Here is a 17,534-nt window from a genome sequence, read left to right on the forward strand (position 1 = left end):
GAGACAGAGAGAGATATTTCACAAATCTGATGGTTTTCTAGCATGAAACAGAGGTTTTTGGCTAGAGCATGAAACAGTACTGTAACTTTCTAAATCCAGAGCGTACATGATTCAGTCGTGACCTACACCAACCCTGCTACACCAGGCTGATTTTGGACTTGTATAACCATGGCAATTACCAAGTACTGCTGAATTGGGCAAAGACTTGTAATGGTTTTGTGAAAGACGCCGACAGATATAACACAGCCCAGCATACTATAAAGAACAACAAGTTTTAGTTATGATTCAGTGTAATGTCAGGTCATCAGATTTTAGAAGTAACTATAACTTACAGCTAAACCTAGCCCCATAAATGAAATATTTTTATTTAACATACGTTTACTGTGATGTTTGTACAACATCCCCAGAATATAACTTATGAAGTCTCTGACAACAAAACACTTACCTGGAGCACTTTCAGAGTCACAGATAGTAGACAGGTTGTTTTTAACATTACTGTTTGACAAATGGCTGATTATTTCCTCTGGAAAGTCAGTTTGTGTAGCAGAAGTAGTGGTAGGTCTAGAAGCAGCAGTAGCATTATTATTATTTGTAGTATGAACTTGCACTTGGTTGATTTCTTTTATCACTTGCTCATAGGATGGTGGAAGCTACAAAACAGAGAAATAAAAATATTAACAAGTCCAAATACAAAGACTAAAAAAACTGTGTTATGAATTTGGATGTTTTACATTAACACATACAAATTTAAACCTCCCCCAAATCCCCCAAAACTGTTTTGTCTTTTTCATAGATGGTAACACATCAAGTTCTAGGGCACAATAAGGTCTGGTATTTTTGATGCTTTCAACTGAGCATCTTTTAAACTTTATACTAAAAATCAATTACATGTCTTTCATACATATACCTATATCAGCTCACCTCAGCTGGAACAAGCTCACTTGTCCTCCACTGGGCTTGGCAGGTAGTAGGTGGGAATCCTAATCCCTGTGGCGTGATATGACTTCCACCTGGAAACCAGGAAGATGGCCTGAGGGGTTCTGCAGCAACTATCGTAATCTCAGGACGTCTGAAAGAGGTGGGGGCAATGACTGAATAACAAGTTTTACAATGATGGCTTAAATATACTCTGAAAGAACATTAGTTTCTGAATAGTTAGAGCACAGACACGGAAGTCAAGACACCTGAGCTTCATTCATAATCTCTGCTCCTGCCCCTGCCCCACCTTCTGGGCACCAACAGGGTACTTATATGACTTCAAAATGACTCACTTCCCGGAATCATAGAAAAGTAGGGCTGGAAGGGACCCCAGGAAGTCATCTAGTCTAATTCCCTGCTTAAGTCAGGGTAATTCCTGCCTAAACCATCCCAGCCAAGCATCTGTCTATCCTGTTCTCAAAATATTCCAATGATAGAGATTCCACAACCTCACTGAATAGCCTGTTCCAATATTTAACTACTCTCATTATGAGAAAGTTCCTCCTGACATCCAACCCAAATTTTCCTTGCTATAATTCATAACTATTATTGCAGTAACAGGGAATAGTCTATCTCCATCCTCGTTATATATAACTTCATGCATTTGAAAGGTGTTATTAAATGCACACTCACTCTTCTCTTCTCCAAACTGAACAAACCGGGGTGGGGGGGAGGCAGTGTTAAGTTTTTTTCCTCATAAATGTTTCCAAGACCTCATTTTAGTTGCTCTACACTGGATTCTTCCTAATTTCTCCACATCTTTCTTGAAGTAAGAGGCCCAAAACTAAGGCTTCACCAGTGCTGAACAGAATGAGAGAATTACTTTCCTTCATTTTGCCAGTGACACTTTTATTAATACAGTCCAATATTCAATTTTTAAACAAGGCTCTTTTTGGAAACAAGAGCGCGCTGTTGGCTCATATTCAGCTTATGTCCCCTAGTCCTTTTCTTCAGTAGTAGAGCCTAGCCAGTCATTCCCCAATCTGTAATTGTGCTGCCCCACGTGCAGAACTTGGCACTTGTCCTTACTGCATTTCATGCAATTGACTTCAGACCATTTCTCCAATTTATCAGTCATTCTGAATCCTGACCCTGCCTTCTAAAGCATCTGCAACTTTGCTTGGTGTCATCTGCAAATTTTGTAAGTGTGCACTCAATCCCACCCTTGAAATCAGGCCTGTCCAATTTCTAAGCCCCTGAGGGGTTCACCAGCAGGATTTGCACCAAGTGAGATATGAGGGCACTTGTCCACGTGACACTTCTCTTATTTCCATGTTACATTTTTCCTGTGTCCATGTGACAAAAATCGCCATTAAGATAGCTAAATTGCATCTGTGAATCCATGTTATCAGCTGATTTTATTGTTTTAGATTTTTTTTCATGGTACTTTAAACCACCACCTGCGTCATGGGGCTGCACATTGCAAAGATTCTCACTCCCTCCCCTTCCGGCTTCACTGGGCACCCCCACAACTGCACCAGTCACTCCCCACCAGTTGCTGTACTGTATGGGCATGATCCCCCCTTTCCTCCCCCAAGGCAACCTAGACTCACCCTTAGCTCTGCCCCTGGAGTGGAGATAGGAAGGAGCAGCTGGAGGAGGGAGAGTTGCTGCTGCAACTGAAGCAACGGGAGGAGCACTGGCTGAGTACCTGCCTGGGGGCCACAACTTAACCCCTCACGGGCCGCATGCAATTCCTGGGCTGCCAGCTGGACAGCCCAGCTCCAAATCATTAATACATTTAAGCTTTCTGACTGTAGCATTCGGACCACTATTTAGCAAGGCACTTAAGAGCTTAACTAAGCAAAGGAGTTGCTTTACTGACTTAGAGTAGTCACAATCTTCAAGTTAGGATTCAGCTGAACTACTTTACTAGATAAGGCTCTCTGTCCCTCAGTTTGTTCCTTCAGTAAAATGGTAGAAAGTGCTTTGGGATCTTCTAAGAAAGCCATTATTAGAGGCCATATATTATTAACTATTTTGTAGAAATAATGGAAACAATAAAACAGATTTTAGAAAAAATGTTGTTTACTAGAAATCTAGATAGTAGACTAAACAGAGTCCATTCCAGGATTAGGGTTATATATGCATAGTCTTTCGATCTCTTTAAGCCCAAAGTAAGAAAATATAAATGCAAAATTAATTTAATGATGTCTGGATTCCTGTGTGTGTCACAGCATTACAAGCAGAACTTGCAGAAAGCTGCAAGAAATTTTCTGTGAACATTAAGTCATTTTTTTAAATCAATTTGCTTCAGCTATGCTGTTTGTGTTCATTTGCTGAAAGCATTCATAGACTGTATTTGAAGTAACATGAATATTCACAGAAAGCTAATTTCAAGGCTTCACAGAAGAGTGCTCATGTTAGACGTTTCTGTATAGCTATCCAATCAGGGAGCAGTAGACACCAAAAGATTCATGTGATCATTCACAACTAACCACAGTATAAATAACACTAATACAAGCTGCAGAATATAATCACGTTCCCTAACAAGAGGGATGTGTTCCAATCCACCTGTGCTCAGATGCAGAATTGCACATTGGGTATCAGTTTTCAGGCTGCAATTTGTGGAACATCAGTGACTGACTGTTCTGTTGAATAGCTATTAATAGGTCCAGCATGCATTAACTTCTCCAGTCCCTTTTTTGAATTAACTATACTGTCTGACTCTACAACCTCCTGTGGCAATAAGTTCCACAAGTTAACTATGGGTTCCATAAAAATGTAATTTATCTTGGTAGTTTAAAAACTGTTTCCTACAAATTTCAGTGGCTACTCACTACTTCCAGTATTCTGACACTTTGTCTACACCAGGGGTGGGCAAAATACAGCCCATGGGCTGGATCTGGCCCACCAAGCACTTTCATCTGGCCTACGGGGGCTCCCCAACAAATTGTAGCTCCTTTAAACGTACCCTATTGCCTGGCTCCCACCCTCGTGGGCAGATGGGCCCAACTTGCCAGCGTGCTACTTCTGTTTAGGGCTGCTGCTGCTGCAGCCCCCCAGGACCTGCTCGCTTTCCCAGTCTCCTGCTGGCTCTGGGCAACAGGTAAGGAAGCAGTGGGGGTGGGACTGTAGCTGGGAGGAAGCCTGGAGTATGGAACTGGAGCTGGCAACAGAGTGGAGACTGTGCCTAGGGGGACAGGGGGTGGTGGCAGTGCAGAGCTGGGGTGGGCAGCATGTGAGGGAAAGTAGGGGGTAAGGGGGGGCCCCCACACTCCCCCCATGACACGCAGCCCCGGCAGACAGTGGCAGCGGGAGCAGCAACAGGCGGGGAGCTCAGGGTCCAGGTGCTGGCGGGGCACGACTCGGGTCAGCACTGCACATCGCAGAGAGAAGCGCAGCCTCCCCCCGGCTGTCTGTATTGCCAGCGCTCCCTGCCACTCATGTGCAGCCTCTGGACTCACACAGCAAGGAGAGAAGCCCCACATGCTGGAGCCACGTGCCTTCCCGGCCGGGGCTGCACAGCACCAGAAAGAAGCTTCAGGCTCTTGAGCTAGCCGCCTTCCCTGCCCTGCAGCAGAAGGCGGCTGGGGCTTCTCTCCCAGCTTCCCTTGCCTGGCAGCCAGCTCCAGCATCTGAAGCTTCTCTCTGGTGCTGCGCAGCCCCGGCAGGGAAGGCACCTGGCTCCACCATGTGGGACTTCCCTCTCTACTGTGCAAGTGCAGGGGCTGCATGTGACTGACAGGGAGTGCCGGTGATACAGACAGCTGGGGGGAGGCTGCACTCCTCGCTGCAATGTACAACACTGGCCGGAGACATGCCCTGCCGGTGCCTGCGCCGAGTGCCCCACCTGTTGCTGTACCATAGGGGGAGTGTAGGGGGTCCCCACACCCCCCCAACCTCCCTCACACCTGTACCCTGCCCCCACAACCCCCCACATATAACAACCCCACAACATACCCCATGCCCCCCACACATAGCCACACCCCTTACAACCCCCCCACATCCTACCACACCCCCCACCCCACCACACACACCACAATATACAAACTGAAGAATTTATTTTTGAGTTATTATGCAATCACCTCTATATATATATTATGTAAACACAAATCATGACAAAAATACTTTTTGTAATAAAATTAAAATGTTATAGTAGGAGTTTGACTTTTAGTGTAGAATTTGGTGTTTTTCTGCTTCTAAAATGGCAACCCCCCTCCCCAAAGGAGTATTTCTGGGCAGTAAGGAGAAGGACTTCTGGTGGCAATGGTTAGGGGATGGCACTTCCGGTTCCAAGATGGCAACAAGGGGCCAGGGCAACTGTCAAGGGATAGGGCTACTTATGAAGGTCACCAAAACTCATTAAGCAGCCCTCCACCTGAAATAATTGCCCACCCCTGGTCTATACCCTTCATAATTTTATACACCTCTATCATATCCCCCTCATCCATCTCCGTTCCAAACTGAAGAGCCTTAGCCTTTTTAATCTCTCCAGGCTATTCGACTGCTCCATCTCTGTGATTATCTTGGCTGCCCTTCTCTGTACTTTTTCTAATTCTATTACACACTTTTTGAAATGGGAGACCAGAACTGAACACAGTATTCAAGATGTGGGTACACCATGTATTTGTATAGTGCCATGATGTTGTCATCCATTTTCATAGACATTAGGGCTGGAAAGGACCTCGGGAGATCATCAAGTCCAGCCCCCTGCTCCAAGGGGAGGAAGTCACTTCTTGTAATGATGCCCAATATTTGTCTTTTTTGGTTGCTGCTGAATATTCAGCTGACATTTTGAGGGATCTAGAAGGACTCCAAGGCCTCTTTCCTGAGTCATAACAGCTAGTTCAGATCGCAGCACTGAATGTGTCGAATTGGTTTTTTTTCCCCTATGCACATTATATTGCATTTGTCAACACTAAAGTTCACCTGACATTTTTTTTTGCCCACTCATTTAGCTTGGCAAGATCTTTCTTCTACAGTTCCTCTTCATCATTTTGGGATTTGAAAACCCAGAATAATTTAGTATCATCTGCAAACTTGAAGATTTTACTGTGTACCACCATTTCCAAGTCATTGAGGAAAATGCTGAACAAAATACTGGTCCCACCACAGTTCTTTGTGGGAACCCACTTCTAACCTCTTGCTTTCCTGAACAGTGGCCATTTAACTCTACCCTTTGTTTCCTGTCTTTTAACTAGCTCTCAATCTAAAGTACTAGAAGGGGTGCGTGATCTACAATTTCTCTCTATTTTGAAGCTGTCTGTAGAATAAAAAGCTTGAAAAATACATCAGCAGATTATTGAATTTTGTGCCTTGCTTAGCCACTGTTGGACGCTGAATTATCCAATCTGAGGGAGCATCCAGTACAGAAGCTCAATAGCCTAGTGTACCCTAGTAGAAAAATGGTGCCATATATATTTTTTCAATACGGCATTTTAAAAAGCATCAGCAGAGCAAGACTGCTCCCCTACTCCACAAGTTAGGACAGGAAAACTGTGACCTCCTCCTTCCCCTGTAAAAATTGGGAGAGATGTCTATGTGTATACTTTTCATATGAAATGTTCCCACCCAAATGGGGCAATGAGAAGGAAATAGGGTTCCAAAATAGTTTTCAAAAACTAACAAAACAAAAAGACAACACTCCCCAATCTTTTTAAATGCCTGTGATTTTTAAGCCAAACCTATTATTTTGTTTTGTTCTAGTCATCAGTGTTTTAAGACAAAGAAACAGAAAGGAAAACCATAAGAGAAAGCCATGAGAAACAACCTCTAACCCAAATACAAGAAAAACATGTGTTTGTAATACAAATGACTTATGTCATACCTTCTCTCTCTCTGCTGCTCAGAACCAGTCCGAGAAGCTGTTAAAAAAGAGCAAAAAATAAGAGTTAATACGGACACTTACGGCTACAAAATGAAGAAACCAATAGCAAAATGCTTACCAAAGCCATCATAAAAATAACTGATTATGGATCAAATGTAATCATAAACTAGACATTCTAAAAGTGGCCATAGATAAATAAAAATTATTTGTATTAAAAGGGAAAGTTTCCAATAGCTGAAGCCATTCTTCAGCAATGTTTATTTTAACTTAAAACATACTGGGCTTTAATAATCTCTTAGGGTATGATGTGTGACTCCAAAAACAACTTGAAGGGAGAAACCTCCAAAACTGTTCTATCACAATATTAAACACACATCATTAAGCTTAAAACAACAAAAAGGCTATAAACTAACAAAAGCAAATGGATGTTCAGGGACATACTTTTATGGCTTTCTTATTTTTCAGATATTTATGAATTACGAACAGCATGACAAATCTTAACTTTGTCCTACTTGGCCTTTGTCAGTTTCTTTCCTAGGCCTGATTTTTTTTAACTTACTTTAAAACAACAAATACAATGTTTTTTAATTTTTTGTGTTTTGGACTAATGGCAGGGGTTTAAAAAGATAAAAGTTGTTTTACCCAATGAGCTATTTCGGTTTGTTAGGTGTACTAGACATTTGCTTAATATTTCCTATTAAAAAGTTATTCCACTTATTCAATGTCTACTTTTCAGAGCATACATTTTTAAGTATTTAATTAATCAAATTTAAAGAAAAAAACTTGACCATTCAGTGGCTAAGTTAGGTAACTTCCATTTTTACATCCACTGCATTTTGAATTCCACAACACAATTAAATCTCCATTTTAACGTAAACACAAAATCTCCTTTTTATCATATGTATATTCAAATAATTTTTAATGGCCACTTTAGCTTTATTTAATTTGATTTATTGGAATAAAAAAAAAAAAAGAAGATGAGAAGTTAGCCTCTGGAGAAATCTTTGCATAGCAAGCATTTTTTTGGAAGATGTGAGGAATTATTGTGCTAAAGCTGACAACTGCCCACAGATTCATAGTTGTAATCACCACTTGGAAAAGATGGCACAGTTGGGTCACAAACATACCTCTTCCACGTAGCATTTTTGATGTGCACTATTCATGAGTGCTAAAGGAAAAAAAGAAGGAGTTACAGCAGAGGAAGAGCGTGAAGGAAGAAAAATAACTAACCAAGTTCCTGATATGCCAATAGCCAAGATCAGCTGGGTGTGCATTGTTAGTCATACAAGGATAGTGCAGATTCTAGTTTAGCAAAGGAACAGTCAAATTACAGTTTGTTTAAAAAAAATCAAACCTAATGGAACTAGACTTCATTTCTAGTACTGGAGCAAACAACAGCAGATTACATATTGCCCTGAAGAAGGAAAGGACAACTGTATTACCTTTTTTGTTTTCAGCTGAAAAAGCAGTCCAATTTGAAATGTTTTGTGATCTTTTTAAGGAAAATTTTTCATGTCCCAAGTCAAATCATCCAAATCAATTCCAAATCCATGAGTCATTCGAGAACCAAATATGGCCATACTATTGGCAAACATCCTCTACTCCCGCCTGGGGCTTCAGACTCTTTCAAATCCATTGGTAGACATCCTACATGCAGGCCCAAGGCTGAAAGCTTGGGGTTTGGATGCTCCCGAGTTTGGCTTGCCCTTGGCCAGATGGCCACAGAAGGAAGTTAGGGAGAAGTCTCCCATTTCCATAAAGTTGGCGTGTAGCCAAGATCTTTTCACTGGAAGCTGGCCAGTGGGAAGCTAACTATGAGGCTCACATAGGGAGTCCTGTCCGCAAGCAGACAAGGGTGCACCCCTCCACTACTCAGTACCATTTTAACTGCATTACCTTGTCAGGGTATTTCCACCATCGTGATCATGGCATTCCCCTGCCAGGTAATTATTTGAATGTATATATTAATATTTAGGAAGTGCTTTAGTGTCTAGACCACCTTATCTTCTTTCTTTAATCAACACATGCAATACAAGATTTGCACACTGGGGGAGAAGTAGAAGCCTGACCCATCTCCTAAAAAGCTGGATCAAAATTTTAGGTAATTTGCAACCCTTCTCATTCCCAGTAAGAGAACTACCCTGAGCATCTTGTCCTTTACTCACACAGGCAACAAAAACACATTCCCCTTCTTAGCTTTATCTTCCAACCAGAACAGAGAGACCTCTCTCTTCAACCCATCAGCAAACAGGCTGAACATCTGACCCTGACATGCTCCCAACTGGCTACTTACAAAGTCAAGGCCAAATATTCAAAGTCCTCCCTGAGATCCACCTCAGCTTCCTGAGTGACAACTTTTCCCTGTCTAACCAAGAATCCACCTGATATGAGACAAGCAACCAAAATGGGAGGATCCCAAATGAAGGAGACAGATCTCTGATGACCTCTGCAGCTAACAAAAAAAAAGGAGAACCAGATATCTCAGACCATTCTAGAGCAAATTAAACTCTTTCAAAAGATCTCACAAATTGAGGTAACCCCACCCACTCAATATAAAGCACCACCTCTTCAAGTTTACTCTATTATGCAAAGGAGGAAGAGACTGGCAATTATATGTTAATCTTAATTACTTGGGAGCACTGCAGATTTTACAGTGATAAAGATGGTAATACATTTTTGGAGTTGAACAGATGTTAATGAAAATGAAATTCCTTTTCTAAGTGTCTCAACTTTCAGTCTTATAACCCTTGTGAATTCATTATTTTGATATTTTAGAAGCAACCAGAGACATCTAGGGTAGACAAGACTTGGATTTCTAACAGAAAAACCTAACAGGATTTTTTTAACAACAAAGAATTTATTTCAGGTCTCTCAGACCAGCCTTATAGTAGGAAAATGGCACAAGTTTTTCCTTTGTGGGGCACCTTTAAGAGTGTCCTTCTATTTTTGTCCTTACATATTCAATTTGCACATTACAAATGTTGGCATTTTTACGTTCAAAACAGCATGCTTTTTCATCGGGAAATAAATGAGAACATAATTCTTTCCATCCCGTGTCGCATATTTCCAGGTAAAATGTTTGCCTCCTTTATTTCAGCTCAGTCGTCCACTACTACAGAAGTGTTGACACGTTCATGGATATATATTTAGAAGTAGTAGACAAATAAAAACTTGATACATTGTGGTTAGTGGAGAAAAATGAGTAGTCCTTTGTCCATTCTCACTTCATTACTCTTAAGAAAAACAAGATTATGTTTTACCTGGAACAGCAACAGGTGCAAGTGTGTGTTCTTATATATTTTAAATATTAATTCTGAACCAAAAAAATAAAATCTACAGCTCACAGGTTTCTTTTTTGAAACCAGAATTTTTAAATAGCTTTCAATTCTATGTGCTGTGGTAAAATGGTATTCTGTTCTGGCAGGCTAAAAAAATACTTTGGTTTTAATTTCTGGATTTCTTCATCCTGTTCTTTCCCCTTTAGAGACTGTATTGTTCTAACAGAGTTCAGTTTTGTTCCTTTTGAGTATGAGAGACATAAGGAACATATCATTTTTGGGGATAAGGGGAAGGCAGGCTATATAGATACGTTTTACAATAGGGCCTAAGCAATCACACTGCAAAATTTCTAGCCTGTATGACAGAACATCAAGTAGTAAATCAGGTCTGACAAGCACTTTAGATCTTGAAACCAGTCAGGGTCAGCATGTAAAGCTCTTTAGGGAAGGACTACATCTACCTCTAAATTTGTTCAGAGCTCTACTCAGATTTTCCGTCCAGCTGGAGCACTGAGCACTTCCAGAGTATAAACACTGCATATTCCCACTAACTTGCAATTTGTTTCTGTTCCACTGCTAAATCAATATGAAACTATGAACTGGCTTTAGCAACCCCACGGTCTTTATGAATTAATTTATTTTTTAATTAGAGATTGGAAATTTGCACACAAACATTACCAAACTGGCAGGAAGTACAGGCCCAGAACGCACAGCTCAGGTTTATGTTTTTCACCTTGTTCAGTCCTAACAAATAGTTGCAGTAGATGAGTTCTGTCAATTAAATCCTTCAGAAACCTTACATAAATGTGATGTTAATGGATTTTAAAGTAACATTAATCGTTTTAAACAACAAGGATGAGGGCTAATATTTCCACCTGTAGTTTCATGAAGCTCTCTCACCAGTATGTCAGATATTCCTGCCATCAAATCCTGTTTTTTTAAATGCAGTACACTGGATTTACTAAGAAATTACTCTTGTCACTGGATATCAGCCTATAGACTTCATCACTGTAGTATTCAAGTACCTCTGGAGTAAATTGGGGGAGTCAATAGAATATATGTGTGAGATGGAGCAGCTTGTGGTTCATGTAATTCTGAATTTATACTGTGTCTGGGAGAACAGCTTATGATGGGAAATCCAGGTTGCAAAGATACTTAGTATGCACTAAACTAAACAAGAGAGAGTAGCACTGATTTCACAAAACGTCTTACTGGACAATTTTTGTAAAGCTAGAGGTCGGGGTAATTGGAAACTTTATTGTTGCAGAGTACTTTAGAATCTGAGGGCTGAAGCTGATTTTCTGAAGAAATGAGCTTCATTACTGCAAAGCAAAACACTGTATGCAACCCTAGGGAACAACAGAACCAACTTCTGGTTAAGTCTGCATTTATATTAACTGACGCTGAACTGTAACTGTGTGTCTATGAAAGACAGACAATAGAATGCTAAATATTTGTAGGTGCAATCTTGACATACCATATTTACTCAAATAGAAGACAATCTTGACTATACGACAACCATCCAATAAACAGACACTATATATGGAAAATTTATAAATTTGTTATAATTTTCCAGGTATAGAATCTAATTATTGGAGGTTCACCTTAAATTTGTACTCCCCCTCCCACTCCCCATATAGCAGCAAAAATAAATCTGAAGGGTCAAGTAGTCCCTTTGCTTTATACTTCTCTCCAAAATTTTCCCCTGAAAGTCCATTCCCTTTCTCCTTACTGTTGGACCCTGCATTCCCTGAGCACACGCAACTAAGGAGCAAATTTCAAAACAATAACCTTGAAATTAAATATGAATGTAGTACTTTGCATATAGAACCCATGCACTTACTTTACCCAGAATCTATGTACATTATCTTTTTTTTAATCTACTACAAGGTCTAGCAGATATTCCAGAAACACACTTTTGAGCAGCACTTTGGAGCAAACTATGCATGATATTATTTTAAAACCAAAGGTTCATGATTTACCATATAATCCATTGGACTGGTCCCCACCGGAGTCAATAGCACTTCAAACCATGGTGACCCCACAGCTCAGCACTGCTAGGTATGTGTGTATGTTCCAGATACTTTCCCTTTCCCCTCCCTGCAAAGGAGCCATGTGCTAATTAGCTCCCAGCTCATGACTGGAACTGGGTATTCTTGTCACAAGTCCTGGTATGCTCCAAAAATTTACATGAGATGGGGTGCAGGGCAACCTGATCCAGCTCCACCTTATGGAGGGCAGGGCCACACTAATCATATGCAACAGGCTGACAGCCAACACAGGGATTCTGGGTGAATTGTTTCAGGCCCTTTTTCATGATGTTTGCCAGATATTTAAGGCTGGTATAGAAATAGGAATATTGGAAATGGGAAAGAAAGGCACAGCTCAGCTGTGGGAGTGAAGAGGAAGTAAAAATGCTTGTAATGTTGTGGGTCACCATGATGTAAAAATAGTCAGCACTGAGGTGATCTGCATTTAATGGGCACTACCATATATCTTATTTAGATGGGGTGCACTAACTTTTTTTGTGGTATGTTTGTCCCATGTGGGCCATGTGTTTTATGGTTGCTTTTGCAAAAAAAAAGTATTTTATAGTTGTGCTTAGGGTTGGCTATATTTAAATCAACTTTATAATTGGCTTCCATTTTTGTCCATATGCTGCTTCTGGCAGCAATTTAATGACAGGCATTACATTTAGTGAGGTTTCCACGTGTGCAGATGAGGGGCATTCCCCCCCAGTGCTGATTTAGAGAAAAATCTCATCATGTATTAGAGTAACTATGTATGAATGCCAGAGTCTAACCCTGAAGAGCACTAGAAGTGTTAAAATGAATTCAATCAAAGTACTTCTTGTAGCGAATCACTGTAGAAATAGCAGATACTGCTCTGGTGGATAAACTAAGCTACAAAAGTAAGAATCCAAGAGCTCAAGATACCATATATATACCTGCTACCCCAAAAAAAAATGAGCCAACTCCTAACTCAGTTAATTATAGACTTGACCACATATATTCCTGCTAGTCATGCACTTTCCTCATCCTCTTCAGAGAAGAGTGTCAGCATGAGAGAGCTAAGAAACCCATTGTATTTAATGCAGCAATTCTCAACCAGGGTGCCATGGCACCGTGATGTTAGAGCACTGTTAGATGTGCAAAGGTGAACCAAGAGATTTCAAAAAGGAATCCATAGTATCAAAAACATTCTACCTGTTCTGGTTTTCTGAATTCTTTGCTACAGAAGAATTGCTTTTTTATTTTTCTGTAGTCAAAAAACAAATGAAAACTAAACTGGCATTTTCTGAGAAGTGCCTCAAGTCTAAAAAGGTTAAGAAATACTACTCTAATACAACTCCCTTCCCCCTCAACTCATTTTCTGGCTCAGAACAGGACATCAGTGAAGCAAGCCACAGAACTTTGTCTAGTGCAGGTGTTGCTGTATCTTGCTCCTGTAAACTCTCTGACAAGGTTACGAATCACTGACTTAAACGGCTAGTATCTAGAAAAGTTAAAATGGAAATTTCCAAGTCTTAGTTATGTCATACACTGCTTTTTGTTTAGGCAGAAAGACACTGCAGCTAGCCATATCTCTTTATGGTTCATACTATATTGTTTAATTTTTCCTCATATAAATACTGAATGAATTACTCATTAATCATTAGCTCTACTGTATGAATAGCAAGAGGGAATGATTGATCCTCTGGATCATGGTGTATATGAAAAAGGTCTACGACCATCACACCAAGATCTTTTGATGCATACACCTAGGCAAGAGTATGGAGGAATGGAGGCTGCCCAGAACCTACCATCCCCCTTTAGACCACTGAGACAGAATCTAAAGGCCAGACTTAGTCCAAATGTTTAGTGCCTCAATGGTTGTAGTTTCTGCTAAAGAGCAACAGATAAGAACTGCTGCTGACTGTCTAACACCTCTGTGAAGGCAAGTTTCTGTCAGGGTGACATCCCATAGCCTTTTTGCAATCAAGGAATACCCACAAGGCAGTGGAGCTAGGGTTTTGAGGTGCTCTATACTCACATACTCTGGAGGCTGCAACATTATGGCATTTTATATGAGCTTACCTGCCACAAGTAGCTTCACCACATTGCCACCAGACCCTCCCGTGAGATACAGTTTACAGTCACATCCAGAACTAGTATTTATATATAGTAGATACCTGTTATATGCAGTTTCCCCACCTCTACACACACAAAATTATGCAAATAAAACTATGCCAATAAACAGATATGTGTGGGGGGAAAGAGATCAGAAATGAGTAGTCTAAGGTCTGGTCATAATGTCACTTCACTGAAATTTGCTCCACACTTTTTATTTTTGGTCAGGTATTAAAGACTTGCTAGCAAATAGATGCAAGAATATGGCACCTGCTGATCAATCACACCTTATGCCCATTGGGCCCTTACACTTGACCACATATATGTGAATAATAATAAGAAAATCCCACATGCAACTAATCTGATCTCCTTTTAGGCATGCCACTAAACAAATCATCTAAGATGGCTTATATGGTAGTTAATGACAGGAAACATCAATATATCTTTAAAAAGTAAAATGTGCTTAAAAATAAAAAGAAGCCATATGTAACCATTCACCAGATCAAACAAATGATTCATTACCTGAAAGAGATTTCCACTCATAACAGGCAATTTTGGCATTCTTCAATTATTTGACCCTTGGCTTTCTTTTTCTAGTTTCAGCTTACGGAAATATGCTAAAAGCTTATATACAAATATCCGGCCAACACTTAACTGAATAGCTAGCCAATGTGTCTGACCTCTGAAAAAGCATACAAATAACTGAAATATGTAAATAATCAATATGTGATAAAGTACTGTATTATAGTAGCTGAAGACCCCAACCAGATCTGGGGCCCCTTTATGCTGAACTTATAAATATCTAAGCTCTAAACAGCCCTGACTTCATTAAAAGATGATAAAGCAATTATTAAGTTTGGGAATTGGTGGCAAAGACGAGGAGGAAACCAGGGGTTGTACCCTTTACTATTATTTCTCCATTCTGACTTCATGACATTCTAGGTTTATTAAGGCATTCTGCAGGGCTGTCAAACAACTTGCAATTAAATATTTCCATCTCCCCAGGTAGGTTATAACTAGGAGCCATATTTCCTAGCTGCTTGTAAGGCTGTGTGAAATGGCTCTGTCTCATTCAGCTGTTTCAAAGGACAGTGATTCATTTTGGTGTTTCAGATCATTGTTCCACTTCAATCTAGCCAAATCTGTTTCAGAGTTTCAACGCTGTTTCTGCGCTGACTCGGATCATCTGGGGAGAGGCAGGCAGATGGGCGACTGAAGGTTCTGTCACAGCTCCTCTGGTTGTACCTGCCTCTGTCCCAGAGGGCAGAGCCGCGGGAGAAGCCCCCATGGCTGCCCTGCCCAGCCCCATCCCCCGCCCAGTCCCAGGCTCCCGGCACTAAGGAAAAAAAAAAAAAGCTATGCACTCACTGGTTGCAGCCATGCTGCACCCACGCCATGAGGCAGCTGCCACATGGGTGCCAGGAGGGAGGGGCATCCCCACTGCCCCTGACTGTGTGGAAGGCTCTTGTCACAAACCCTCAGAGGCCCTGATCGCTGCTGCTACATCTGGTGAGTGCGGGGCATTTTTTTAAACATTTTTTTTAAAGTGCCAGGAGGCTGAGGCCAAGTGGGGGATGGGCAGGGCAGCCAAGGGGGCTTCTCCCACAGCTCTTCTGGCTGTGCCTGCTTCTGCCCTGGTGGCAGGAGCCACAGGAGAAGCCCCCATGGCTGTCCTGCCCGGCCCTCGCCTGGCCCCAGCCTCCCAGCACTTTAAAAGAAGGACTATGGGGCTGTGCTGGACAATTCCTGGGGGGTGCCTCCAAAACATTTTTGAAACTTTTTGGATAGTTTTGTATTTTTTCAGAAATGTTTTGGATTCAGAGTTTCGGGTGCCAAAATGAGCCAAAACACCTCCAAAATGAAACGCTTTCTGAAATTTCACACAGCTCCAATGGCTCCCCCTTCTCCTGCTATAAATAGAAAGCATGCACAAATGAGTGCAAGCTGGAGCGTGAGCAGGCACTCGTGGCTTCAATCCCTTTTAACTGCTATGCTTGGGTTACAGCAACTGAAACCTTGCAAACATGGGTCTTTGTAAATAAAAGACACTGAGAAGCTGAGATTAAAACAAAACAAGACATGTTTCTACCATTATTAAAGAAATATACTGTTGCAGCAAAGACTGTACGTTTCTGAAATTAAGGATAAAATAAGCTGGGATATGTTCAGAAATAGAGCTTTTCTTTAGGCCCATCTGTGATAACTGGTCTGCATGGAATTATGATGTATTCCATGCATATTCCATTTTGATACGTATAAGTTCTGTTTTTCATACCTCTTTTTAATCATGGAATGTGTGTCTCTAGTTTGAATAAGTCCCATGATGTTAATGTCTTGATCACAGTTATTTATTATATGTGACATGGTAGCAGCCATGGCTCACTGGACTAGACTTTTTTTTGTTCACCTAGCTGTTCATTAAGAGAATGCATATTCTCTTAGTATAGAATATAGACATATCTTTATATCTTTAGGATTCACAAAATGGTAGACATTCATTGGGTACTGATCTTGTGATTTTTTTTTTATTTAAGGCAGGGGTGCTTAACCTCTGGCCCGCAAGCCAAATGCAGCCCACAGAGTACTGAAATCTGGCCCACCACACTGTCACCCCTCTCTGCTGCCAAAATCCAAAGTCCTATGGGATGGGTCAGAATTGGGCCACAACCCTTCCTATACACAGCCAGATCAGACTAGCTCATGCCCCCTTCCCTTCACATAGTCAGGGTGGGGCCAGGCTGCATGCCTTCTACCTGTGGGGCCACGTCATGTCTCCTATCCCTGTGCAGCTGGTTTGGGGCTGCCCCATGCCGCCTTTTCCATTCCACGGGGTCAGGCCATGTTTTTTTCCCTCCTCCCAGGTTGGGGCTAGGTCATGCCCCCTTCCTTCTGCAGGGAGGGACCATGTCCCCTCCCTCTGCACAGCTGATTCAAGGTTGGGCCATGCTTCCATTTCCCCTGCCATGGGGATGGGCTACTCCTCTTTCTCACCTGCCCAGGCAGGTTGGGGCCAAGCCATGCCCCCTTCCCTCTTAAGGTATGATCAAGGCTGGTAATGACCCTTCCCCTTCCCTCTCCCACTCCCTGCAGGGCCAGGCTGGTTTGGGCAAGCCCGTTTCCCCATGCAGCTGAATCAGGACCAGGCTGATCCCCTCCCTCCATAGCTGAATGAAGCCCCAGTTGCCAGACTGGGTCCACCAGCTGGATCTAGCCCATGGAGGGATCACGCATTACTCATCTGGCCTGCTGGACTAAAAGGGTGAGAACCACTGGTTGAAGGCATGAGACTGGGGCCCAGGCAATCTGGATTAAATTCTGGGCTCTGCCACACATTCTTTGTGACTTGTGACAGATGATTTACTCTATCTCCCAACTTCCCATTTGTGAGATGGGAATAAT

General features: G+C 41.7%; 1 protein-coding gene across 7 annotated transcripts in view; it reads right to left on the reverse strand.

The window, feature by feature from the left end:
* Positions 1-17,534, reverse strand: part of SH3D19 (SH3 domain containing 19) — a 138,188-nt gene that overhangs the window by 47,888 nt on the left and 72,766 nt on the right. For 5 of the 7 annotated variants that reach the window (XM_019534467.1, XM_019534466.1, XM_019534465.1 and 2 more), the window contains 3 exons: positions 6,749-6,785; positions 922-1,069; positions 446-650 (listed from right to left, as the gene is read on the reverse strand). In XM_019534467.1, the coding sequence (XP_019390012.1) occupies positions 446-650; positions 922-1,069; positions 6,749-6,785 (390 nt within the window). Of the gene's footprint in view, positions 1-445; positions 651-921; positions 1,070-6,748; positions 6,786-7,875; positions 7,917-17,534 lie in introns of all 7 variants that reach the window. The other 2 variants (XM_019534472.1, XM_019534470.1) reach the window with 1 other exon arrangement.

This window comes from Crocodylus porosus, unplaced genomic scaffold (assembly GCF_001723895.1).
Source record: "Crocodylus porosus isolate Cpor-Errol unplaced genomic scaffold, CroPor_comp1, whole genome shotgun sequence".
Taxonomy (NCBI): domain Eukaryota; kingdom Metazoa; phylum Chordata; order Crocodylia; family Crocodylidae; genus Crocodylus; species Crocodylus porosus.